The 27,714-nt window shown below is 42.7% G+C and overlaps 1 protein-coding gene across 1 annotated transcript in view; it reads right to left on the minus strand.

Moving 5' to 3' along the window:
* Positions 1-27,714, minus strand: part of PAPPA (pappalysin 1) — a 250,606-nt gene that overhangs the window by 11,611 nt on the left and 211,281 nt on the right. Inside the window, exons 20-21 of the mRNA XM_060299934.1 lie at positions 19,975-20,046; positions 14,905-15,003 (exon numbers count right to left, since the gene is read on the minus strand). Coding sequence (XP_060155917.1) covers positions 14,905-15,003; positions 19,975-20,046 — 171 coding nt within the window. The remainder of the gene's footprint in view (positions 1-14,904; positions 15,004-19,974; positions 20,047-27,714) is intronic.

Genomic DNA, 27,714 nt, shown 5'->3' on the forward strand with positions numbered 1-27,714 from the left:
CCTGCCAGGTGGGTGACCCACACACTGGAAAGTAACTATATTGTAGAGGTTCTCCCACAAGAGAATCCTGAGCCTCACATCAAACTTCCCAGCCTGGGGGTCGGGCATCAAGAGGAAGACGCCCCAAAGCATTTGGCTTTGAAGGCCAGTGGGACTCGAGTGCAGGAACTCCACAGGACTGGGGGAAACAGAGACTCCACTCTTGGAGGGTACACTGGGACCCAGCACAAAGCAGTAACCCCATAGGAGCTGGGGCTGGACCTACCTTCGAGTCTTAGAAGGTCTCCTGGGCCGGCAGGGGTTGGCTGTGGCTCACTGGGCGGGGGTGGGGGGGAGAGAATAACACTGGTGGCAGAAGCCCCAGAGAATAGGGGCTCTCCTAGGCTCTGATTGGTGTGAGCTCTCCCGGAGGTCCCCATTTTGGCCCTCACATCCTGGCCCTACCCAACAGCCTACAGTCTTCAGTGCTGGAACACCTCAGGCCAAACAAACAACCAGCAGGATAGGAACACAGGCCCACCCATCAGCAGACAGGGTGCCTAAAGCCACCTAAAAACACACCGTTTGACACAGCCCTGCCCACCAGAGGAACAAGACCCAGCTCCACCCACCAGTGGGGAGACACCAGTTCCCCCAACCAGGAAGCCTGCACAAGCCTCAGGATCAATCTCAACCACCAGAGGGCACACACCAGAAGAGGAGCTATAACCCTGCAACCACCAGAAAGGAGACCACAAACACCCAAAGTTAGACAAAATGAGATGGCAGAGAAATGTTTCAGATGAAGGAACAAGACACAAACCTACAAGAACTACTAAATGAACAGGAGATAGACAGGCAACCTACCTGAAAAACAGTTTAGAGTAATGACAGTAAAGATGATCCAAGATCTCAGGAAAAGAATGGAGGAACAGACAAAGAAAGAAGTTATGAGAGATGATTAACAAAGAGCTAGAAGATTTAAAGAACAAATGAACAGAAACAATACAATAACTGGAATGAAAAACACACCAGAACGAATCAATCAATAGCAGAATAACTGAGGCAGAAGAACAAATAAGTGACCTGGAAGAAAGAATGATGGAAATCACTGCCATGGAACAGAATAAAGAAAAAGATGAAAAGAAATGAGAACTGTCTCAGAGACCTCTGGGACAACATTAAACACACCAACATTCACATTATGGGGGGGGGGGTCCCAGAAGGAGAAGAGAGAGAGAGAAAGGGCCTGATAAAATATTTGAAGAGATTATAGCTGAAAGCTTCCCTAACATGAGAAAGGAAACACTCAAGTCCAGGAAGTGCAGAGAGTCCTGAACAAGATAAACCCAAGGAGGAACACGCTGGGACATATTAATCAAACTAACAAAAGTTAAAGACAGAATAAATATTAAAAGCAACAAATAACATACAAGGGAACCCCCATAAGGTTATCAGCTGTTTTTTCAGCAGAAACTCTGCAAGCCAGAAGGGAGTTGCAGAATATATTTAAAGTGATAAAAGGGAAAAACCTACAACCAAGATTATTCTACCCAGCAAGGATCTCATTCAGATTCGACAGAGAAATCAAAAGTTTTACAGACAAGCAAAAGCTGAGAGAATTCAGCACCACCAAACCAGCATTACAACAAATCCTAAACAAATTTCTCTAGGCAGAAAAGAAAAGGCCACAAAAAGATACAAGAAAATTACGAATAGGGAAGCTCATGAGTAAATGCAAACATAAAGTAAAGGTAGAAAATCATCCACACACAAATATGATATAAAAATCAGCTGTAATGAGAAGAGGAGAGTACAAATGCAGGATATAGGAAATGCATTTGAAATTAAGAGAGCAGCAACTAAAAACAATCTTGTACATATAAAGACTGCTATATCAAAGCCTCACGGGAACCACAAACCAAAACTCTACAACAGATACACATACAAAAAAGAAAAAGAAATCTAAACACATAACTAAAGATGGACATCAAATCACAAGACAAAAGAACAGAAGAGGAAGGGAGGAAAAAAGACCTTCAAAAACAAATCCAAAACAATTAACAAAATGTCAATAAGAACATTTATATTGATAATTACTTTAAATGTAAATGGATTAAATGCTCCAACCAAAAGACACAGACTGGCTGAATGGATACAAAACCAAAACCTGTACACTTCAGACCTAGGGACACATACAAACTGAAAGTGAGGGGATGGAAAAAGGTATTCCATGCAAATGGAAATCAAAAGAAAGCTGGAGTAGCAATACTCATATCAGACAAAATAGACTTTAAAGACTGTTACAAGAGACAAAGAAGGACACTACATAATGATCAAGGGATCAATCTAAGAAGAAGATATAACAATTGTAAATATAAATGCACCCAACAAAGGAGCACCTCAATATATAAGCCAGTGCTAACAGCCATAAAAGGAGAAATCAACAGTAACACAGTAATAGTGGGGGACTTTAATACCCCACTCTCATCAATGGACAGATCATCCAGACAGAAAATCAACAAGGAAGCACAGGCCTTAAATGACACATATTAGAACAAATGGACTTAATTGATATTTATGGAACATTCCATCTGAAAGCAGCAAAATACCCTTTCTTCTCAAGTGCTCATGGACGATTCCCCAGGATAGATAACATTTTGGGCCACAAATTAAGCCTTGGTAAATTTAAGAAATCATATCAAGCATCTTTTCCAACCACAACACTACTGGATTAGAAATCAAGTACAGGGAAAAAACCTGTAAAAAAACACAAACACATGGAAGCTAAACAATACGTTACTAAACAACCAACGGATCACTGGAGAAATCAAAGAGGAAATTAAAAAAAAATACCTAGAGACAAACGACAACATAACACAACGGTGCAAAACCTTTGGATGCAGTAAAAGCAGTTCTAGGAGAGAGGTTTAGAGCAATACAATCTTATCTCAGGAAACAAGAAAAATCTCAAGTGAACAACCTAACCTTACACCTAAATTAACTACAGAAAGAGGGACAAGCAAAACCCAAAGTAAGTAGAAGGAAAGAAATCATAAAGATCAGAGCAGAAATAAATGAAATACAGATGAAGAAAACAATAGCAAAGATCAGTGAAACTAAACGCTGATTCTTTGAAAAGATGATAAACAAAATTGATAAACCTTTAGCCAGACTCATCAAGAAAAAAAAGGAGAGGACTCAAATCAATAAATTAGAAATGAAAAAGAAGTTACAACTGACACCACAGAAATACAAAGGGGCATAAGAGACTACTACAAGCAACTATATGGCAATAAAATGGACAGCCTAGAAGAAATGGATAAATTCTTATAAAGCTACAACCTTCTAAGACTGAACCAGGAAGAAACAGAAAATATGAACAGACCAATCACAAGTACTGAAATTGAAACAGTGATTAAAAAACTTCCAACACACAGAAGTTCAGGACCAGATAGCTTCACAGGCAAATTCTATCAAACATTTAGAGAAGAATTAACACCTATTATTCTGAAACTCTTCCAAAAAAACTGCAGAGGAAGGAACACTCCAAAGCTTATTCTATGAGGCCACCATCACCCTGATACCAAACTCAGACAAAGATACCACCAAAAAAGAAAATTACAGGCCGATATCACTGATGAACATAGACGCAAAAATACTCAACAAAATACTAACAAACCGAATCCAACAATACATTAAAAGGATCATACACCGGGATCAAGTGGGATTTATCCCAGGGATGCAAGAATTCTTCAATATCCACAAATCAATCAGTGTGATACACCACATTAACAGATTGAAGTATAAAAACCATATGATCATCTCAATAGATGCAGAAAAAGCTTTTGACAAAATTTAACACCCATTTATGATCAAGCTCTCCAGAAAAGTGGGAATAGAGGAAACTTAACATAATAAAGGCTATATATGACAAACCCACAGAAAACATCATTCTCAACAGTGAAAATCTGAAAGCATTCCCTCTAAGATCAGGAACAAGGCAAGGATGCCCATTGTCACCACTTCTATTCAACATAGTTTTGGAAGTCCTAGCCATGGCAATCAGAGAAGAAAAAGAAATAACAGGAATCCAAATTGCAAAGGAAGAAGTAAAACTGTCACTGTTTGCAGATGACATGATATTATACATAGAAAATCCTAAAGATGCTATCAGAAAGCTACTATAGCTCATCAATGAATTTGGTAAAGTTGCAGGATACAAAATTAATACACAGATATCTCTCGCATTCCTATACACTAACAATGAAATCTCAGGAAGAGAAATTAAGGAAACAATCCCATTTACCATTGCACCAAAAAGAATAAAATACCTAGGAATAAACCTACCGAAGGAAACAAAAGACCTCTACTCTAAAAGCTATAAGACGCTGATGAAAGAAATCAGAGAGGACACAAACAGATGGAAGAATATACCACGTGCTTGGATTGGGAGGATCAATATATCCAAAATGACTATACTACCGAAGGCAATCTACAGATTCAGTGCAATCCCTCTCAAATTACCAATGGCATTTTTCACACAAGTAGAACAAAATTGTTTTGTTTTTTTTTTACATTTATATGGAAACACCAAATAGCCAAAGCAACCCTCAGAAAGAAAAATGGAGCTGGAGGAATCAGGCTCCCTGACTTCATACTATACTACAAAGCTACAGTCATCAAAACAGTATGGTACAGACACAAAAACAGAAATACAGATCAACAGAATGGGATAGAAAGCCCAAAAGTAAATTCACACACCTTTGGTCAATTAATCTACGACAAAGGAGGCAAGACTATATAATGGAGGAAAGACAGTCTCTTCAATAAGTGGCGCTGGGAAAACTGGACAGCTACATGCAAAGGAATGAAATTAGAACACTCCCTAACACCATACACAAAAGTAAACTCAAAATGGGTTAAAGACCTAAACGTAAGACCGGACACTATAAAACTCGTAGAGGACAACATGGGAAGAACACTCCTTGACATAAATCGCAGCAAGATATTTTTAGGTCCACCTAGAGTAATGAAAATAAAAACAAAAATAAATGGGACCTAATTAAACTTAAAAGCTTCTGCACAGCAAAGGAAACCATAAATGAAACGAAAAGACAACCCACAGAATGGGGGAAAATATTTGCAAACGAAGCAACTGACAAGGGATCAATCTCCAAAATATACAAGCAGCTCATGCAGCTCTATGTCAAAAAAACAAACAACCCAATCAAAAAATGGGCAGAAGAGCTAAATAGATAGTTCTCCAAAGAAGACATACTGATGGCCAAAAAGCACATGAAAAGATGCTCAACATTACTAATTATCAGAGAAATGCAAATCAAAACTACAATGAGGTATCCTCACACTGGTCAGAATGGCTATCATCAAAAAGCCTACAAAAAATAAATGCTGGAGAAGGTGTGGAGAAAAGGGAACCCTCCTATACTGTTGGTGGGAATATAAATTGGTACAACCACTATGGAGAACAGTATGGAAGTTCCTGAAAAAAATTAAAAATAGAACTATCATATGATCCAGCAATCCTACTCCTGGGCATATAGCTGAAGAAAACCATAATCTGAAAGGGTACATGCACCCCAATTTTCACTGCAGCACTATTTACAATAGCCAAGACATGGAAGCAACCTAAATGTTCATTGACAGAGGAATGGATAAAGAAGATGTGGTACATATATACAATGGAATATTACTCAGCCATAAAAAAGAATGAACTAATGCCATTTGCAGCAATATGGATGGACCTATAGATTATTATACTAAGTGAAGTCAGAGAGAGAAAGACAAATATCATGATATCATTCATATGTGGAATCTAATTTTGAAAGATACAAATGAACTTATTTACAAAACATCAACAGACTTACAGATATTGAAAGCCAACTTATGGCTACCAAAGGTGAAATGTGGGGGGGAGGGATAAATCAGGAGCTTGGGATGAACACACACACATTACTATATATAAGATAGATAACCAACAAGGACCTACTATATAGCACAGGGAACTCTATGCAACATTCTGTGATAACGTATATGAGAAAATCTAAAAAAGAATGAATATATGTATATGTATAACTGAATTGCTTTGCTGTACACCTGAAACTAATACAACCTTGTAAATCAACCTTGTCAATAAAATTAAAATATTACAAAAATGCTCACACCTTTTATCCTACTCATGTTAATTCCAAGAATCAGTTATAAATGAATAATTACAGCTATAAAGTATTTCCGTGTAAAGATGTTCATCAGCATCATTATCATTGTGAGAAAATGAAATAACTTAAAAGTTAAAATCAAAGTTGGAGATAAATGATTACATAAATTATTGTACATCACAACCATATACTAAGTATACTAACTATGTACAGCAAAAAATGCAACTAAAGAAGCCTGGAGCCAACCAGGAGATACAGTAACAGTTCTCCAACTTGAGTGTGTTTCTTGGATCTTGCCCTGTTCACCCCTGTATTTTAGAATCAGAGCATCTTTCTTGAAGGAACAAATTCTCTTAAGGACGCTACAGTATAAAGGGACTAGGATAGGAAGCCAGGAACCTTGCTCTATTTCTATCACTCACTATGCTACCTTGGACAAATCATTCCTCCTTTACGGGCCTCAGAGCCCCCATTAAGGAAACGAAAAGTTTGGACTAGATCATCACAGAGCTCTATAGCCAAAATGACTGCGATTCTTTGCCCTTCACATCTCAAAACCAGTTTCCCCTCTTTAAAATGAGAGATAAGATCAGATGTTTTTTCAGCTTAGAATATATATGAATATAAAAATAGAAATAGTTCAGAGACCTTCAAGATGATGGAGAAGTAAGACGTGAAGATCACCTTCCTCCCCACAAATACATCAGAAATACATCTACATGTGGAACAACTCCTACAGAACACCTACTGAATGCTGGCAGAAGACCTCAGACTTCCCAAAAGGCAAGAAACTCCCCGCATACCTGGGTAGGGCAAAAGAAAAAAACAGAGACAAAAGAATAGGGACAGGACCTGTACCACTGGGAGGGAGCTGTGAAGGAGGAAAAGTTTCCACACACTAGAAAGCCCCTTCACTGGTGGAGACGGGGAGCGGGGGGATGGGGTGGGGGGGAAGCTTCGGAGCCACAGAGGAGAGTGCAGCAACGGGTGCAAAGGGCAAAGCAGAGAGATTCCTGCACAGAGGATCGGTACCGACTAGCACTCACTAGCCCGAGAGGCTTGTCTGCTCAATCGCCAGGGTGGGCGGAGGCTGGGAGCTGAGGCTTGGGCTTCAGAGGTCAGATCCCAGGGAGAGGACTGCGGTTGGCTGCATGGACACAGCCTGAAGGGGCTAGTGCGCCACAGCTAGCTGGGAGGGAGTCCAGGAAAAAGTCTGGACCTGCCGAAAAGTCAAGAGACCATTGTTTCGGGGTGCGCAAGGAGAGGGGATTCAGAGCACCACCTAAACAAGCTCCAGAGACGGGTGCGAGCCGCGGCTATCAGCACGGACACCAGACATGGGCATGACACGCTAAGGCTGCTGCTGCCGCCACCAAGAAGCCTGTGTGCAAGCACAGATCCCTATCCACACCTCCCCTCCTGGGAGCCTGTGCAGCCCGCCACTGCCAGGGTCCTGTGATCCAGAGACAACTTCCCCGGGAGAACACATGGCGCCTCAGGCTGGTGCAACAGCATGCCAGCCTCTGCCGCTGCAGGCTCGCCCCGCATTCCGTACCCCTCCCTCCCCCCGGCCTGAGTGAGCGAGAGCCCCCTAATCAGCTGCTCCTTTAACCCTGTCCTGTCTGGGCAGGAACAGACGCCCTTGGGCGACCTACACGCAGAGGCGGAGCCAAATACAAAGCTGAACCCCTGGGAGCTGTGCGAACAAAGAAGAGAAAGAGAAATTTCTCCCAGCAGCCTCAGAAGCAGCAGATTAAATCTCCACAATCAACTTGACGTACCCTGCATCTCTGGAATATCTGAATAGACAACGAATCACCCCAAAACTGAGGCAGTGGACTTTGGGAGCTACTGTAGACTTGGGGTTTGCTTTCTGCATCTAATTTGTTTCTGGTTTTACATTTATCTTAGTTTAGTATTTAGAGTTTATTATCATTGGTAGATTTGTTTACTGATTTGGTTGCTCTCTTCCTCCTTTTATATATATATATTTTTTTTTTTTTTCCTTTTTCTCTTTTTGTGAGTGTGTATGTGTATGCTTCTTTGTGTGATTTTGTCTGTACAGCTTTGCTTCTACCATTTGTCCTAGGATTCTGTCTGTTGTTTTTTTGGGATTTTTTTGTATACTTTTTAGCACTTGTTATCATTTTTGGATTTGTTTTTTGGTTTGGTTGCTCTTTCTTTTTTTTATTACTTTTAAACTTTTTAATTTTAAATAATTTTTATTTTAAAAACTTTTTTTTTCTCCCTTTTCTTCTAAGCTGTGTGGCTGACTGGGTCTTGGTGCTCGAGCTGTGTGACTGACAGGGTCTTGGTGCTCAGGCCTGTGTCTCTGAGGTGGGAGAGCCAAGTTCAGGACATTGGTCCACCAGAGACCTCCTGGCTCCACATAATATCAAATGGTGAAAGCTCTCCCAGAGATCTCCATCTCAACGCTAAGACCCAGCTCCACTCAACGACCAGCAAGCTACACTGCTGGACACCCTATGCCAAACAACTAGTAAGACAGGAACACAACTCCACCCATTAGCAGAGAGGCTGCCTAAAATCATAATAAGATCACAGACACCCCAAAACACACCACCGGATGCAGTCCTGCCCACCACAAAGAAAAGATCCAGCCTCATCCACCAGAGCACAGGCACCAGTCCCCTCTACCAGGAAGCCTACACAACCCACTGAAACTAACCTTACTCACTGGGGGCAGACACTGTAAACAATGGGAACTACAAACCTGCAGCCTGTGAAAAGGAGACCCCAAACACAGTAAGTTAAGCAAAATGAGAAGACAGAGAAACACACAGCAGATGAAGGAGCAAGGTAAAAACCCACCAGACCAAACAAATGAAGAGGAAAGAGGCGGTCTACCTGAAAAAGAATTCAGAGGAATGATAGTAAAGATGATCCAAAATCTTGGAAATAGAATGGAGAAAATACAAGAAACGTTTAACCAAGGACCTAGAAGAACTAAAGAGCAAACAAACAATGATGAACAACACAATAAATGAAATTTAAAATCCTCTGCAAGGAATCAACAGCAGAATAACTGAGGCAGAAGAATGGATAAGTGACCTGGAAGATAAAATAGTGGAAATAACTAACACAAGCAGAATAAAGAAAAGAGAATGAAAGAATTGAGAACAGTCTCAGAGACCTCTGGGACAACATTACAGGCACCAACATTCGAATTATAGGGGTCCCAGAAGAAGAAGAGAAAAAGAAAGGGACTGAAAATATTAGAAGAGATTATAGTTGAAAATTCCAAATATGGGAAAGGAAATAGTCAATCAAGGGCAGGAAGTACAGTGAGTCCCATATAGGAAAAATCCAAGGAGAAACACGCCAAGACACATACTAATCAAACTATCAAAAATTAAATACAAAGAAAAAATATTAAAAGCAGCAAAGGAAAAACAACAAACAACACAAAAGGGAATCCCCATAAGATTAACAGCTGATCTTTCAGCAGAAACTCTGCAAGCCAGAAGGGAGTAGCAGGACATATTTAAAGTGATGATAGGGAAAAACCTACAACCAAGATGACTCTACCCAGCAAGGATCTCATTCAGATTCAACAGAGAAATTAAAACCTTTACAGACAAGCAGAAGTTAAGAGAATTCAGCACCACCAAACTAGCTTTACAACAAATGCTAAAGGAACTTCTCCAGGCAGGAAACACAAGAAGAGAAGGAAAACACCTACAATAACAAACCCCAAACAATTAAGAAAATAGTAATAGGAACATACATATCAATAACTACCTTAAATGTAAATGGATTAAATGCTCCAACCAAAAGACACAGGCTCGCTGAATGGATACAAAAACAAGACCCGTATATGTGATGTCTACAGGAGACCCACTTCAGACCTAGGGACACATACAGACTGAAAGTGAGGTGATGGAAAAAGATATTCCATGCAAATGGAAAATAAAAGAAAGCTGGAGTAGCAATTCTCATATCAGACAAGATAGACTTTAAAATAGAGACTATTACAAGAGACAAGGACACTACATAATGATCAAGGGATCAATCCAAGAAGAAGACATAACAATTGTAAATATCCACCCAACATAGGAGCACCTCAATACATAAGGCAAATGCTAACAGCCATAAAAGGGAGAAATTTACAGTAACACAATCATAGTAGGGAACTTTAACACCCCAATTTCACCAATGGACAGATGATCCAAAATGAAAATAAATAAGGAAACACAAGCTTTAAATAATACATTAAATAAGATGGACTTAATTGATATTTAAAGGACATTGCATCCAAAACCAACAGAATACACTTTCTTCTCAAGTGCTCATGGAACGTTCTCCAGGATAGATCACATCTTGGGTCACAAATCAAGCCTTGGTAAATTTAAGAAAATTGAAATTGTATCAAATATCTTTTCTGACCACAACACTATGAGACTAGATATCAATTAAAGGAAAACACCTGTAAAAAATGCAAACACATGAAGGCTAAACAATACACTACTACATAACCAAGAGATCACTAAAGAAATCAAAGAGGAAATCAACAAATACCTAAAAACAAATGACAAGGAAAACACGACACCGCAAAACCTATGTGATGCAGCAAAAGCAGTTCTAACAGGGAAGTGTATAGCAGTACAATCCTACCTCAAGAAACAAACATCTCAAATAAACAAACTAACCTTACACCTAAAGCAATTAGAGAAAGAACAACAAAAACTCAAAGTTAGCAGAAGGAAAGAAATCATAAATAAATGAAAAATAAATGAAGGAAACAATAGCAAAGATCAATAAAACTAAAAGCTGGTTCTTTGAGAAGATAAACAAAATTGATAAACCATTAGCCAGACTCATCAAGAAAAAAAGGGAGAAGACTTAAATCAATAGAATTAGAAATGGAAAAGGAGAAGTAACAACTGACACTGCAGAAATACAAAGGATCATGAGAGATTACTACAAGCAACTATATGCCAATAAAATGGACACCAGGAAGAAATGAACAAAGTCTTAGAAAAGCACAACATTCTGAGAGTGAACCAAGAAGAAATAGAAAATATAAACAGACCAATCCCAAGCACTGAAATTGAGACTGTGATTAAAAATCTTCCAACAAACAAAAGCCCAAGACCAGAGGGCTTCACAGACGAATTCTATCAAACATTTAGAGAACAGCTAACACCTATCCTTCTCAAACTCTTCCAAAATATAGCAGAGGGAGGATCTCTCCCAAACTGATTCTACGAGGCCACCATCACCCTGATACCAAAACCAGAGAAAGATGTCACAAAGAAAGAAAACTATAGGGCAATGTCACTGATGAACACAGATGCAAAAATCCTCAACAAAATACTAGCAAACAGAATCCAATAGCACATTAAAAGGATCATACACATGATCAAGTGGGGTTTATGCCAGGAATGCAGGGATTCTTCAATATACGCAAATCAATTAATGTGAGAAACCATATTAACAAACTGAAGGAGAAAAACCATATGGTCATCTCAATAGATGCAGAAAAAGCTTTCAACAAAATTCAACACCCATTTATGATAAAAACCCTCCAGAATGTAGGCATAGAGGGAACTTACCTCAACATAATAAAGGCCATATATGACAAACCCACAGCCAACATCATCCTCAATGGTGAAAAACTGAAACCATTTCCACTAAGATCAGGAACAAGACAAGGTTGTCCACTCTCACCACTATTATTCAACACAGTTTTGGAACTTTCAGCCAGAGCATTCAGAGAAGAAAAAGAAATAAAAGGAATCCAAATCAGAAAAGAAGAAGTAAAGCTGTCACTGTTTGCAGATGACCTGATGCTATACATGGAGAATCCTAAAGATGCTAACAGAAAACTAATAGGGCTAATCAGTGAATTTGGTGAAGTAGCAGGATACAAAATTACTGCACAGAAATCTCTTGCATTCCTATACACTAATGATGAAAAATCTGAAAGGGAAATTAAGGAAACACGCTCATTTACCAATGCAACAAAAAGAATAAAATACCTAGGAATAAACCTACCTAAGGAGACAAAAGACCTGTATGCAAAAAACAATAAGACACTGACGAAAGAAATTAAGGATGATACAAACATAGGGAGAGATATACCATGTTCTTGGAGTGGAAGAATCAACATTGTGAAAATGACTATACTACCCAAAGCAATCTACAGATTCAATGCAATCCCTATCAAACTACCAATGGCATTTTTCACAGAACTAGAACAAAAAGTCTCACAATTTGTATGGAAACACAAAAGACCCCGAATAGCCAAAGCAATCTTGAGCAAGAAAAACAGAGCTGGAGGAATCAGGCTCCCGGACTTCAGACTATACTACAAAGCCACAGTAATCAAGACAGTATAGTACTGGCACAAAAACAGAAATATAGATCAATGGAACAGTATAGAAAGCCCAGAGATAAACCCATGCACATATAGTCACCTTATTTTTGATAAAGGAGGCAAGAGTATACAATGGAGAAAAGACAGACTCTTCAATAAGTGGTGCTGGGAAAACTGGACAGCTACACATAAAAGAACGAAATGAGAACACGCTCTAACACCATATACAAAAATATACTCAAAATGGATTAAAGACCTAAATGTAAGGCCAGACACTATAAAAGCCTTAGAGGGAAACACTGGCAGAACACTCTATGACATAAATCACAGCAAGATCCTTTTTGACCCACCTCCCAGAGAAATGGAAATAAAAACAAAAATAAATAAATGGGACCAATGAAACTTAAAAGCTTTTGCACAGCAAAGGAAACCATAAACAAGACGAAAAGGCAACCCTCAGAATGGGAGAAAATATTTGCAAATGAAGCAACTGACAAAGGATTAATCTCCAAAATTTACAAGCAGCTCATGCAGCTCAACGTCAAAAAACAAACCCAATCCAAAAGGGGGCAGAAGACCTAAACAGACATTTCTCCAAAGAAGATACAGATTGCCAACAAACACATGAAAGGATGCTCAACATCACTAAACATTAGAGAAATGCACATCAAAACTACAATGAGGTATCACCTCACAGCCGTCAGAATGGCCATCATCAAAAAATCTACAGACAATAAATGCTGGAGAGGGTGTGGAGAAAAGGGAACCCTCTTGCACTGTTGGTGGGAATGTAAGTTAATACAGCCACTATGGAGAACAGTATGGAGGTTCCTTAAAAAACTAAAAATAGAACTACCATACAACCCAGCAATCCCACTACTGGGCATATACCCTGAGAAAACCATAATTCAAAAAGAGTCATGTACCACAGTGTTCATTGCAGCTCTATTTACAATAGCGAGGACATGGAAGCAACCTAAGTGTTCATCAACAGATGAATCGATAAAGAAGATGTGGCACATATATACAGTGGAATATTACTCAGCCATAAAAAGAAATGAAATTGAGTCATTTATAGTGAGGTGGGTGGACCTAGAGTCTGTCATACAGAGTGAAGTAAGTCAGAAAGAGGAAAACAAATACAGTATGCTAACACATATATGTGGAATCTAACAAAAAAAAAAAGTCCTGAAGAACCTAGGGGCATGACAGGAATAGACACAGACATACTTGAGAATGGACTTGAGGACATGGGGCGGGGGAAGGGTAAGCTGAGATGAAGTGAGAGAGTGGCATACGCATATATACACTACCAAACATAAAATAGATAGCTAGTGGGAAGCAGCTGCAGAGCACAGGGAGATCAGCTCAGTGTTTTGTGACCACCTAGAGGGGTGGGATAGGGAGGGTGGGAGGGAGACACAAGATGGAGGGGATATCGGGATATATGTATACGTGTAGCTGATTCACTGTGTTATACAGTAGCAACTAACAGAACATTGTAAAGCAATTATACTCCAATAAAGATGTGAAAAGAAAAGAAAAGAAAGAAGAAGTAGCTCCTCGTGAGCTCGTTTGTCACAGGAAATACTTTTCAACTCACATTGGCCAGGTTGGCCACCTCTCTCCCAACTCTCGGCTCGGGCCCCAAACTCTGGTCCCAGCTCTCATCAGGAGGAAAGTGGAGGTTGCCACTCTTCTGTGGGTGGGTGAGATGCATCTCAGCTGGATGTTCCAGTTTCACTATAAATACTTAAATCACTCCTGTAACATCCTAATACCCTAAGGAAGACAATGGCAACCAAGACCACACCCCCTAATTCTACAGGTGTAAACAACAGAAGAGATTATAAAATGCTTAAAGGCCATAACTGACCTCGCTGGGAGTGTCCCATCTTCCCTCTTCCCCTAGACTTTCGCCATACCCCCTGAACGTTTGTGTTCTCTCTAGGATTTTACATGCCGGTCTCCTGCCCCAGACACTTTTCCTGGCCACCTGTCTGCCCCTTCTCCTCATACCTCAAGTTTCAGCATTGATGCAGATCCCTCTGCAGAGCTTTCTCCAGCCCTTTGCCTGGGCCCTCAGAGAACTCTGTCCTTTCCTTTAAAAAGTACTGCACTTTAGTTTGTCTGCTTCCATAGCTGACTCTAAGCTTTGAGGCAAAGGGACTACATCTACAAAGATTATCCATGAACCTCCACATCTAGTTCAGGGATTAGCACATGATACTAGCTCAACTACTGACTAAAAGAATGAAAAATACCATGGAACGTAATACAGTAAAGCTTGTAGGTGAGTGCTGACACAACCAGGGCAACGGGTTGTCCAGCACGTAGGGGTGATCCTGCACCAGTAAGCTGGAGAGGCCTGCATAGGTGGCTGCAGAGCAGGGCGCACTGGCCTACCTTTTTGGTTTTCACCGTCGAAGCGCAGCAGTCCCCACCGTCATAGTTGCAGAAAGCTCGGTTGTTGATGGCATCACAGTAATTGTCTCCCATGAAGGGCTGTACGTGAGGAGAGAGGCAGGAAGGAAAGGAGGCCTGGTTAGCATGCTGGAGTAAACGGGGGCTGGCCTCTGTAGATATTTAGCTGTATCTCATCTTCTCACAAACCTCCACAGTCAGCCTACCTGGCTTCGAATCCCTATACCCTTTTGGACAAACTACCAGTCCTACCTTTTTTTTTTGGCTGTTTTGGGTCTTCGTTGCTGCACGTGGGCTTCTCTTGTTGCAGAGCACGGGCTCTAGGAGCACGGGCTTTGGTAGTTGTGGCTCACGGGCTCTAGAGTGCAGGCTCAGTAGCTGTGGCGCACGGGCTTAGTTGCTCTGCGGCATGTGGGATCCTTCCGGACCAGGGCTCGAACCCGTGTCCCCTGCATTGGCAGGCGGATTCTTAACCACTGTGCCACCAGGGAAGCCCACTTCTACCATTTTTAAAGACTCTTATCTAGCCAAGTTTTTCCCAACCAAACTATGGTTATGCTAGGAGACATACTCTTATATGCTGGGTATGCAAAGGCAGCAGGATAGACCACTATGCCCTCCTGAAGCAGGGGGCTCATTTCACTTGAGGAAATGGTATGAAAATTTAAGCCCCCTTTCCCCCACTTTTCCTGGTAGCAGGTAACTACAAACATAATTTACAATAAATATATATGCAAATATATTAGGAAGCTGAATGTAAACTACTCAAGAATCGTAAAGACTGAACGGAAGAATCCCTAGGAACTTGGCATGATGGCTGGTGTATGATTACGGGTGCTTTCTTCGCTAACACAGGAGTACAGATATACTCGATGTCACACACTTTCCATGTTTGCTTTCTTCTTTTGTTCTCAAATAAAACAAGTAAGGTAGGCATTGCTCTTCCCACTTCACACATGAAGACCCTGAGGCTCAGAGCAAGAAAGGGACTTGGCCAAGAGCAACTGGCAGAGGCAGAGTAGTGATTTCAATCTAAGTTGGTTTCTCATTTATTTTTACCCTTCTAGGCTATACCTAGCACATGTTGATTTCTTTCTTTTCTTCCCTGTGCTCCTCCAACTCTGTGATGCTTGAAAGATGAGGAAAAGATGATGGAGTAAAATTATTACTGATCTGAACCCAGAGTCATCTTAGGGGAAAGTCAGGGGTCTCTGCAACCCCCTAGCACTTGCATTTCCCACCTGAACACTTAGCATGCTGTCTTCTACAGCTTGTGAACCTGTAGTTGGTGCAAGACTGTGAGCTCCTCAAAGACAAGGCCAATATCCGGTTCGTCTCTGTCTCCCAGCCGCCTTGGAGTTTAATGCTGGGCACAACTTGGCTTTTAAAGATGTTTTAGGGACAGATCGTGATCGTACTGGTGTAGTGGAAAGGCAGTTGGCAGGGCTTTAGAAAACCTGGGTTCTAGTCTTCCAAACCTCAGCCACTGGTTGGTTTCTTGGTAATTTTGACTAGGTGGCTTATCTTCTCTGGGTCTCAGGACTCACAGTGGTGAAATAAAGAGGCAGAATTAGACCACTGATTTCTCAAAGCCATGAACATACCCCTCCCCTCATCAAAGGTAATGTTGTGTAACCCTTTAATATAAAAAGCAGATGAAAGTGAAGCCCCTTTGATTACAGTTCAGGTTGGGGGTCTCTAATGCTCAGTGGCTCGTTGACTTTTTGTGGGCTCCCATGAAAAACCCTTTTGTGGGTTTTTTATGGGGAGAGCCAAGTTCACGAGGAGTCCATCCTATGTGGCATCCCCGTCTCTTGCATCTATGCTCCAAATTCACAGTGTTTGTGCCCCCAACTCACGATGTCATTTCATCCCTGCCCTATTAGGGTCTAAAAAAGATTTTAGCAAGGTAGAGCCAAGAACAGAGAGAGAGCTGTACTCAGCTGCGGGTACACATGCACATGGCTGCGAGCACAGGTGTGATGCTGCCGCCTGACTGCCATCATGAATACGTTACCACATGCGTCTTAAAGCAGAGAGGCACAAACAACTGAAGGATAAAACCCTTTGCTCTTTCCGGGCCTTAGAAGATTTGTCTGTGGGCTCTGTTCCCTAAGTTCTTTCTCACATTACATATAAAGACTACTAAAGGAAACCAAATGTCCTTTTTTTTTTAAAATAAAAGGAACTGGCTTGGTAAAGGAGTAGCTGGAGAAGAAGAGGAAGAAGAAAAATAAAAGAGATTCTTTTTTTACTTGGTCACGGAAAAATATCTCCAGTCTCATTACTAGCTCCTTTCTTCTCTGTACCCTTTCCTGCTGCCACAGCCATGCACCAATCCTCCCATCTATCCATCCACCTTCTATTTAACCCTATCTATGGAATGCCTACTATGCGTTGTACATTGTGCTAAAAAAAAAAAAAAAAAAAAAAAGGATGTAATAGTGAGTCAATATAGACAGAGCTCCTGCTAGTTTAAGACCTTACATTCTAGTAAGGAGGCAGACTTCATTCAAATGATCACTTATCCTATTGGCCAATTTCAACTCCGATAAGAGTTATAGAGGAAAGGTATGTGATGCTGTTACAGTTAAGAGTAGATGGATGTGACCTAATGAGAGAGCTCCATGAGAGCTCCATGAGAGCTCCATGAGAAGCTCTTCTCCATGAGAAGAAGCTCTTCTCCATGAGAAGTCCCTGAGGAGACTGACATGATAAGTAGGTGGGGGGTGGAGAAGGGAGACTTCCTGGAGGGAGAGAATAACATGTGAAAAGCTCTACAACCTAGAGATTGCTCCCGTCTCTGGTATTTCTTATGCTGCTACTTCTACTAATAGTGTGTTTTGGAAAACAATTCATCCTTCAAGATCTAGTTCAAACATCACCCCTCCAAAATGTCTTCCCTACAACCCCCGAGATGCCATGTGCTTCTGCAGCTTCTTACACCTGCTTTGGTTATACCTCTTGGTATATAGGTTTAGAATTCTTCTTTAACCGTATCTCTTTTACTACACTGTAAGTTCCTTATGGACAGGGAACGTACGTCATCCATTTTTATATCTTAGACTTCTTAGCAAAATGCTGGCAATTTGAGCAAAACTTTATTTAACGTATCTTCCTTAAATGTTTATCTAGTAAAATGATGGGCAGATGGATGGATGGACGGATGAAGGGCAAGAAGATATCCACGTGAGTCAGGGAGAACACAGTACTGTTTTCACTTGACTAAAACCATTGTACTCTCAGTACCTAGGGTAGTGCTGGGCACATACCAGGCACCCAGTGAAGCTTTGATGAACAAGTAAGTAAATGACTACTTTGAACACAGCTTGGGGCAGAGAGCAGGGGCCTAAAGGGCCCCAAGACCCTTTATCAATCTTGGCTCCTGCAGACATTCCAGGCTGATGGCTTCTCCCTGGACCCAGCAGCTGTACCTCTTCTAAGCATACTTTTCAGCCCCAGATAAGAGAGAAACTATTAGCTCTAAGTTAAGCAGGAAAGGAGACGAGGGGGCACCTGCAAGGGCAAAGGCGATAAGCATCCCTGGCAGAGCTCAGAGCCTGACAGGTGTGGGTCTCTCAGGCCTCAGTGCTGAGTCAAAGACGGGATTGAATTCCGCTGTCACACGGGTTGCCCAGACCGCCGACTCAGCAGAACGAGTGCCCAGGTAATCCAAGCTTCCTTTTTCTGAAATCCTGGACTGATCCAGAGAGAGGTAAGGAAGCAACTGCCTCAGGTCCTTGGCTTTGGTTTTGTCGCTCCTGCTGAATCTTGAGAGAACGGGAGTTTTTAAAGACTGCAGTGTCCTGTGCCCTGAGGAGATGCCCCTGGGGATTCCCTAAGCAATACACAGAAAGAAATGTGACCCAGGGACTGTCCTGTGACATTTACAGGTCAGGGGACGGTTCATGGGCAGAAGGTGGCCTAGTGGAGGAGAGAAATCACGGGCCTGGAAGTCAGGAGACTTGGGTTCATGCTCTGGCTCTGTGTCTGGTATGCTGTGCGGTAACCTTGGGCCAGTGCATCCCCCCTCTGGCCCTCTTTTTCCAGTCTACACAACAGATGAGGATGGTAGATGGCATTAAGAGCTGTGCCAGTTGGCATTCTATCAAATGTTAGACCCGGCTGCTGGCTGGGTGTCAGTTTCCCCATCATCTAGGAGAACAGTCTGGTTGTGACAGTTTAAGAATTTCATCAAATACAAAGTTTTCTAGAGCACAATCTAGTCCTTTTCACCTGGATTTTCCTGAGGGGGGCCTGGGGGCACCACAGAGATTTAGACATCCACCTGAATGTGATTTGGGACCTCCTTTCCATGCCAGCTGAAAAGATTCACAGGGGGCATAGGGGTGCACAGAATGCCTCTGAGTTCCATGGACAGTAGCATGCCCTTGAGAACACAGGTGACGTGCCAAGTGCCCTGGCCCTGCCCCTTCCCAAGCTTGTCACTGATACCCAGGGACAGAGCTCCAAAATGCCAAGTTCCAAGGAATGGTTCCACTGCCAAGTGAGAGAACTGAAGGGTCAGAGGGGATCTTCCACCTTCAGCTCAGTGGTTGAATCTAAGGTGTCCAAATTACCTCTGGAGTTGAAGAATGCGTGAATGACAAAGACATATGGCAGAAGGAAATGATCTGCAATTAATGGTTGCAGGAAAAGTAGAAATGAAAAAACAGAAACTGTCTCATGTGGTTCTGTCAGAGTTAAATAAGGCAATGTTGGTAAAGTGCCGGGCATATTGTAGCTACTAAATGAATATGGCCTCGTCCCTCCCAACCTCCCTTACGGAAGCAATATTATGTTGAACACAGGCTTCGGAGCCAGAAACACCTGGCTTGGAATCCCGACTCTGTTAGCCATTAAATGTAGGTTTGAGTGTGTTTGTTGATATCTCTGTGCATCAGTTCCATGACCTATAAAGTGGGACTGCTGATTCCTGTCCCAGAAGTCTGTTAAAGGGATATTTATAGCACTTAGTAGGTACAGTAAATGGAAGTCATGATTAACATAACAATAACAGTAATGGTTGTAGCACCATTTTGAGGGACTCACCTCACAGCCTTTGACACAGTGAATCAGAGCAGGGTGAGGATACCACTTCAGACCAGCTGTGCAGACAACTCTCTGCAGAGAGACGGAGAAAGAGGTCAGATGGGTTTGGGGCTGGTACCACATTCAACCACCTAGCCCTCTTCTTGGATCTTCCAAGTGCTGGCCTCACCCTGGCATTTCCACGGAGAATTTGCCCAGGTACCTGCAATAACAGGATCCATAAGACTAAAATAATGTTTTGTGTTCACCGCAGGTGTCACGATTCTGTATTCCCCTAGCAGGAAGAAGGGCTGAGGAGAAGGAGAATTGGGGGACCGAGACATGATCAGAAAGACACTTCAGAAAATTCCTGGCTGACGTCTGCCCCATGGACAGAGTCGGGGATAAGGTGGGAGGAAGGAGGAAGGGTAGCGTGCACATGTGTGCACACGTGAGTGTGTGCACGTGCATGTGTGCGTGCACGTGCGTGTGCGTGGCTACAGCAGGAAGATGGAAGAATGGTGTGGAACAGGGCTTCCCAAAGTAGGCGCTAAGGACCACTCTAATCACGATCACATTGGGGCACACGGAAAAGGCAGATTCTTCAGCGCCGCCTTGGGTCTAAAGAGTCCGAATCTCTGAGGCCAGGGCCTGGGACTCTGCATTGTAAAAACAAGCCTCCCAGGTGATGCCGATACACATTACAATTTGAGAGCCGTGGCCTGGAGGATGCATGAAATAACCTTTGGTTCGGAACCCTGGAGATGCAGAGAACCCTTTCTGCATCCACCTGCCACCGGGCCGTGTGGGCTAGGCTCCCAGTTCCTGAGGCTGCCCACACCCGTATCTCTGTGACTTTGTTCCTGCCGTTCTCCTTCACTGAAAGCCCTTCCTCATCTTGTCACCTGGAGAATCTTTACTTATCTTTTACATCTCTGTTCAAGACTACCTTCCTCAATACTCTGTCATGGTCTATATGGGAAAAGAATCTAAAGAAGAGTGGATACATGTGTATGTATAACTGATTCACTTTGCTGTACACCTGAAACTATCACAACATTGTAAATCAACTACACCCCAATAAAAATTTTAAAAGAAATACAGAATATGTAAACTTAGAATGAAAAAAAGAAAAGACTACCTTCCTCTGTGGTGATCTCCCAGCCCTCTCAGGCAGAGCTTCAGGTATACATACATGTATTTACTTATAGCCTCCCGTAATAAAATAATAATTATTATTATTATACTAAAATGTACTGAGTGCATTCATGGTGCTAATTGCTTTACTCATTATCTTATTTATTTCTCACCACCATGCAGTGGGGTGGGCATTAATCTTGTATCATAAGGAGAATAAATTCCCCAAGCTCCACAGCTGTTAAGTAAAGGAACCAAGACCTGAAACCAAGCAATTGTTCTGGGAAGGATTTAAGGCAGCTCATAACATAAAATCCAACACAATAATTTCTTTTTAAGTGGGTGAAAAAAGAAAGATAAATAAAACTAGGAAGAGGGCTTCCCTGATGGCGCAGTGGTTGAGAATCTGCCTGCCAATGCAGGGGACAAGGGTTCGAGCCCTGGTCATGCCGCGGAGCAACTGGGCCCGTGAGCCACAATTACTGAGCCTGCGCATCTGGAGCCTGTGCTCCGCAACAAGAGAGGCTGCGATAGTGAGAGGCCCGCGCACCGCGATGAAGAGTGGCCCCCGCTTGCCACAAGTAGAGAAAGCCCTCACACAGAAACGAAGACCCAACACAGCCATAGATAAATAAATTAATTAATTAAAAATATATATATATAAATAAAACTAGGAAGATAAAATAGCATCAGGACTAGGGCTAACATAACAATCTTAGAAGCTCCTTTTTCTATTCTGCCCTAGATGCCTTACTTTTCATGCCATATTACAATGATTTCTTAAAAAAAAATAAATAAAAGCAAATTAAAATAACCTGGGGGCAAATGCTTGGAGTTGCGATGACAGGTGACTGTGCCAGGGAGCAGCCCTGCAAGTCTCTATGATCAGGGCTCTCTCTGCTGGCTGAAGGCCAGTTGATTAATTTTAATTAAGAAATGAACATTCACATGGGCTAGAATGTGGAAAATCCATGGGACCAGCCCATTCTCTCCCCAAGGGCAGACCTATATGGGAGCAAAACTGTAATTAGGCTTCTTGGTGAACTTGGAATCCCGTGACTCCAAGATCTGGCTGGGTTGGGTACCTTTCTTCTCTGCCCCACTGCATCTCTGGTTCACCCTTGGGTTTTCCATGCCTAGAATGGTGCCTGGTACAAGGAAGATGACCAGCAAATATTTATGTTATAAATGAATGGATCCATTTCAAGATAGAGATGATTTTACCAAGGGACAATTATTTTCTTTACCTGTCCTCCTCTCTTCTAGAGCATCAGAAGAGCATTTACGATGCCTAGCAGAGCATCTAGTTTAGAGGACCAGTTTAGTGTAGACTGAATTAATTAAAGATCTTGGACAAACAACTTAACTTGAAGATCTGCCAACCAGTCTCACAATGTGAAATCTACTCTTTAGCCCCTACTGCCTCTGTGGACACTGTCTACCTTCTCCTAAAACACAAGAAGGTGATGTATGGGAAAGACTGAGCAATGAGGCATGACAGACATGGTTATGATTCTGACTTGAAGTTTCCACTCTGAGGTTAGGTTTTCCCATCTGTGAAATGGGTACTGAAAATGTCATAGGCCTGCTGTGATGAAGCACTGAGATAAATGATGTAGAAATGGTCAAACCAGGACTAACTCCTACAGGTAAGAGGGCAGGCCCTGGTTTTAGACATCTGTCTCCCCCCGGATTCAGGATAGAGCACAGCAAACAAATGCATATTGACCAAGTGAAGGAATGTGAGAACTCCAGTGTCCCTTCCTTCCAGCTCAGCTACTCTCTTGCCCCTCTGCTTCCTAGCCTGGGGGCCAGAAGCAGAGGCCATCACCTGCTTTCATCCTCTGAGAAGCTTTAACCAGACTTCCATCTCTGGGTCTGAACGTCTGTTCCTGGCCAAAATTCAGGGATGTTGGAGGGGCACTTAGGTAATGGTTCAAGTAGTAGAAAACATCAGAATTAGGATCCACAAGGGACTCGATGCCCATTCCTCCCCCCTGTTTATTTGAGAGCTAATTTAATCCATCCGTAGGAGTGTCTTGGTGTGGTTGCACAAGTTTCTGTCAGTTGAGGTTTACCTGACGTGAGTTCAGAAAAAGGACTTTTATACTATCTGCATGAGCCTATTTATCTTTCCAAGTCTTTTGGATTTTCCACTATTCCCCGGGGCTGCACGCCCCACCTGTCTCACTACAGGGCCCCTCTGTCTGCAAGGAGGACTGGGAAAGGAGACAGGCAGCAGGAGCTGAAGGAAAGACTAGGCTGTTTACACCATATGTTGGGAGATCCCAGGGGCCCCTCAAATGCCAGCCTTGTTCCTCTTGATGCCAGTGGGACCTCTAGCCCAGTCAGAGCCCTTTCAGACCAGGTTTTGTAAGACAGCTTTCTTCTCTGCCTTGCTGCACAGGAAGAATAGATCGTCTTTTCTTCTTGGCTGTAATGACCATCAGCATCAACACCATCTGCACCACCACCAGCATCGTCATCAATAACACCAGGACCAGCGTCATCACCACCACGACCACCACCAGCATCGTCATCAATAACACCAGGACCAGCGTCATCACCACCACGACCACCACCAGCATCGTCATCAATAACACCAGGACCAGCGTCATCACCACCACGACCACCACCAGCATCGTCATCAATAACACCAGGACCAGCGTCATCACCACCACGACCACCACCAGCATCGTCATCAATAACACCAGGACCAGCGTCATCACCACCACGACCACCAGCAGCATCGTCATCAATAACACCAGGACCAGCGTCATCACCACCAGGACCACCACCAGCATCGTCATCAATAACACTATCACCATCACTATCATCATCACCACCACCAGTACCACCACCACCATCCTTACTGTCACAGTACCACTAACAACCCCATCACCATTATCCTTCTCATCAACACAAAACCCTCTATTAAGGGTATATTGTGCTCCAAGCCTTGTGCTTGGCGCTTTTATCTCATTTCATTTTTACCACCACTATGAGATAGGTACTTTTTTTCAGGTGCACAACAAAACGATTCAGTTATTGTTTTTCAGATTATATTCCATTATAGGTTATTATACTGAATATAACTCCTTGTGCTATACAGTAAATCCTTGTTGCTTATCTATTTCATGTACAGTAGTTTGTATCTGTTAATCCCATACTCCTATGTGTATGGGATTACTCCTATGTGTATCCCTCCCTCTCCCTTTTAGTAACCATACGTTTGTTTTCTATGTCTGTGAGTCCATTTCTGTTTTGTATATAGATTCATCTGTATTATTTTTCGGTTCCACATGTAAGTGATTACCATACAGTATTTACATATGGTTTCTGACTCTGGTTTACACAAGAGGAAACTGAGGCACAGAGAAGTTAAATAACCTGCCCCAAGTCATACATACAGGTAATGACAGTCAGGAATGAAACTCACATCTGTCTTACTTCCACGTCTATAGTTTGAAAACTATATTCTCCTTCAAATTCCTCCAGCCCCCGAACTGGTAAGCATAAAAAAGGTTACTCTTTTGACCAATGGAAAGACCAAGGTTAGAGAAGTAGAGAGGCTTTGAGACAAATGTAGCAGAGGCAGAGTGTTTAAAAGCTGAAGCCCAGAGCAGTCTGGCCCCAGGCAGAGCCAAAGACATGAGAAAGTATCTCAAAAGGACCCCCTCACCCTCAGGCCCAGACCTGACTCCCCTTCTGATGTCTTCTGGGATGAGTCCTCTTTTCCCCTTTATTTTTCCTCGATGTATAGGACCTTCTATGAGTGAATTATGGAATTTATTTTTGCTTTTGTTATCTGTTATGGAGTTTCTGGCTTTCTTCTGGGTAAGCTTTTTAAAAACCTAGGCATTTTCCACTCTGTATCCCTTGTTTGAAGGATACCTACCATTTGGAGGTGCATAATCAATATTCACTGAATGAGTTAATGAACAAATGACCAAATGAGTGAATGTCTGAGTGTGCCCAGGAGTGAACGAGGAATCGCTGGTCTCTGCACACACCCCTCCGTCTCCGGGCTTCCCCTCCAGGGCACAGGACAGCTCCTTCTGCACAGTGGACAGGCCAGACTTCGTATTCAATCAGAACCATTCTACCTCTGACCTTCAGACTCTCGGCAGGGTTTCCCGTACTGATGCCTTCTCTTCAAGGAATGAATTTCACATCCTTTGTCGGATGTACTGCACATGTTTATTACGTATAACGTGTAAGGCAGTTTCCTTGCAGAACAGAATGCATGAGAATTAGCCCTGGGTTCTAATCCTGATTCAATCACATGAGTTATGTGAATTGGGCAGTGACAACCTCTCAGAACCTCAGCTTCTTCATCTGTAAAATGGTGACAATACTCATCTCCTTGGAGTGTGAAGATACAGTGAAGGGTATATATGGAACTCCCTCACAAACAGTGCCTACATGTCACAGAGAGTCAATAAATGGTACTTTCCTCTCCTTTCCTTAATTCCCTCTCTTCCTCCTTCTCCCTCCTTCCCTTTCTTCTTCTCTTCTTTTTTTTTAAATAAATTTATTTATTTATTCATTTATTTAATTTTTGGCTGCACTGGGTCTTCGCTGCTGCACACGGGCTTTCTCTAGTCGTGGTGAGCGGGGGCTACTCTCCGTTGCGGGGCGCAGGCATCTCATTGCGGTGGCTTCTCTTGTTGCGGAGCACAGGCTCTAGGCACGCGGGCTTCAGTACTTGTGGCTCGCGGGCTCTAGAGCGCAGGCTCAGCAGCTGTGGCACACGGGTTTAGTTGCTCCGCGGCATGCAGGATCCTCCCGGACCAGGGCTTGAACCCGTGTCCCCTGCACTGGCAGGAGGATTCCTAACCACTGTGCCACCAGGGAAGCCCTCTTCTCTTCTTTTCTTTCCTCCTTCCATCCCTTTTTCAGAAGCTCTTTAACAAGCCAGGATCCCAGCTACCTAGGGGCACGATAAGCCTCTGAGGTTGTGAGTGGCATTTGCTGTTGGGAAGCTTTCTCGGCACCCTGAGCGGGGGCAGTGCAGGGCAGATTGGAGGTGCTCCTTAGCAGCTGATGGAAGAGAAGCTGACCCCAGATTCTGGATGTCCAGCCTGGAAGAGTCTGTCTCATCCAGAGGTTGTAAGCCAACAGCTTCCGGGCTATACAACCCACAGAAATGTTGGGTTTGGCACACAGAGTGCTTAACAAAAGTCAGAATCACTTGCCAATATATAAAACATGAGAGACTTCTTATTTTAAAAACTCCAGATTTCTTGTACTCAAGAAAAAAAGGAAAATCTGGCCACACTGAACCCACATTTCCACACTGTCACACTCAGCTAGAGGCTCCCCCTTTGGCAGCCAGCGTGTGTTTTCCATAGTTGACCACAGTCTCCACCATTCCCTGCAGTCTCTCCAGCATTGAGCTTGAAGGGTGTTTCCATCCATCATCGAGAGTTTGCACTGTCTTGCTTATTAGATTAGAGGAAGGTTTCTCTGTATCTCTACTGCTTTCAAAACTGCATACGTGGGAGGGGGCTTTAAAGGGGGGGAGAACTTAAAGGAAATGAAAGGACAGAGTGTTTTTCTTTATGAAGGTAAAACATATGCCTAAAAAGAATTTCATCAGATATATACTCTAAGATTCCAGTAACATGAAGTTCAAAAATAAGCAAAACCAATATCTTGGTGGTGTGGGTACTGCCTGCCATGGAGAAGGGAAGGCCTCTCTGGGGAGTTGGAAAGGTCCCCACCCTGATCTGGGTTTCACGAGTGGACACAAACATAAAAATTGATCAAGTCTAATGCTTAAGATTAGCATGTGAGCTTAATCTCAACAGGAAAAACTTCAACTGCATTTGTAATATTTCATAAGTTGGGCAGTATGCACATGGGCAGTTGTTTTATTTTCTTTAAGTCCCTCTGTGTCTGTCTGATGTATTTATAGTAAATACTACTGCTACTGCTACTGCTACTGCTACTGCTACTGCTATGGGCTGGCCAAAAATTTCATTTGGGTTTTTCCGTAACATCTTACGGAAAAACCCGAACAAGGTTTCTGGCCAGCCCAATACTCTGCCTCAGTATTTAAGATACAAAATCACATGCCTGGCCCGCTTCACCCACTTATCGCACCTGTCGGGTTCCCATCGGTGTGTGAGTTTGTGACTCTTGATTTCAGTCTAGCTCTTGGTTCACAGAGGGGGCAACTCCGGCACATATAGCAAGCAGGTGTTGAACCCTGGTCACCTGACTCAGCCACCATAAACATACAGGGAGCATCTACTGTGTGCTGGGCACTTGAGGGGTGCACCAGGGTAAGTAAGGTGAGCACGGGCCCGCCTTCACGAAGGTCACCAGTCCTGCACGTGATCTCAGTGTTGATATTCCACTCATCTAGGTGGTCCTCATTCTCGTCATACGTGCCAATACACGTAAAGTGCTTAAAACAGAGCCTGTCACGCGGTAAATGCCAGTGGTGGGTCACAGCAGGCTTGCGTGGGCTTACGAGAGGCGACAGTGCTGATCTCTTGCTACTTGTGTTGAGTGACAGCCACTTGGAAACCCAGAAATCTGCTATGGTGAGAATATTTACGCCTCAGGAACTGGCAAGTGCTACGAATCAGAGGGCGTATTTTTGTGGAGAGCCAG

This window comes from Globicephala melas, chromosome 6, assembly GCF_963455315.2.
Source record: "Globicephala melas chromosome 6, mGloMel1.2, whole genome shotgun sequence".
NCBI classification, from domain to species: Eukaryota; Metazoa; Chordata; class Mammalia; order Artiodactyla; family Delphinidae; genus Globicephala; species Globicephala melas.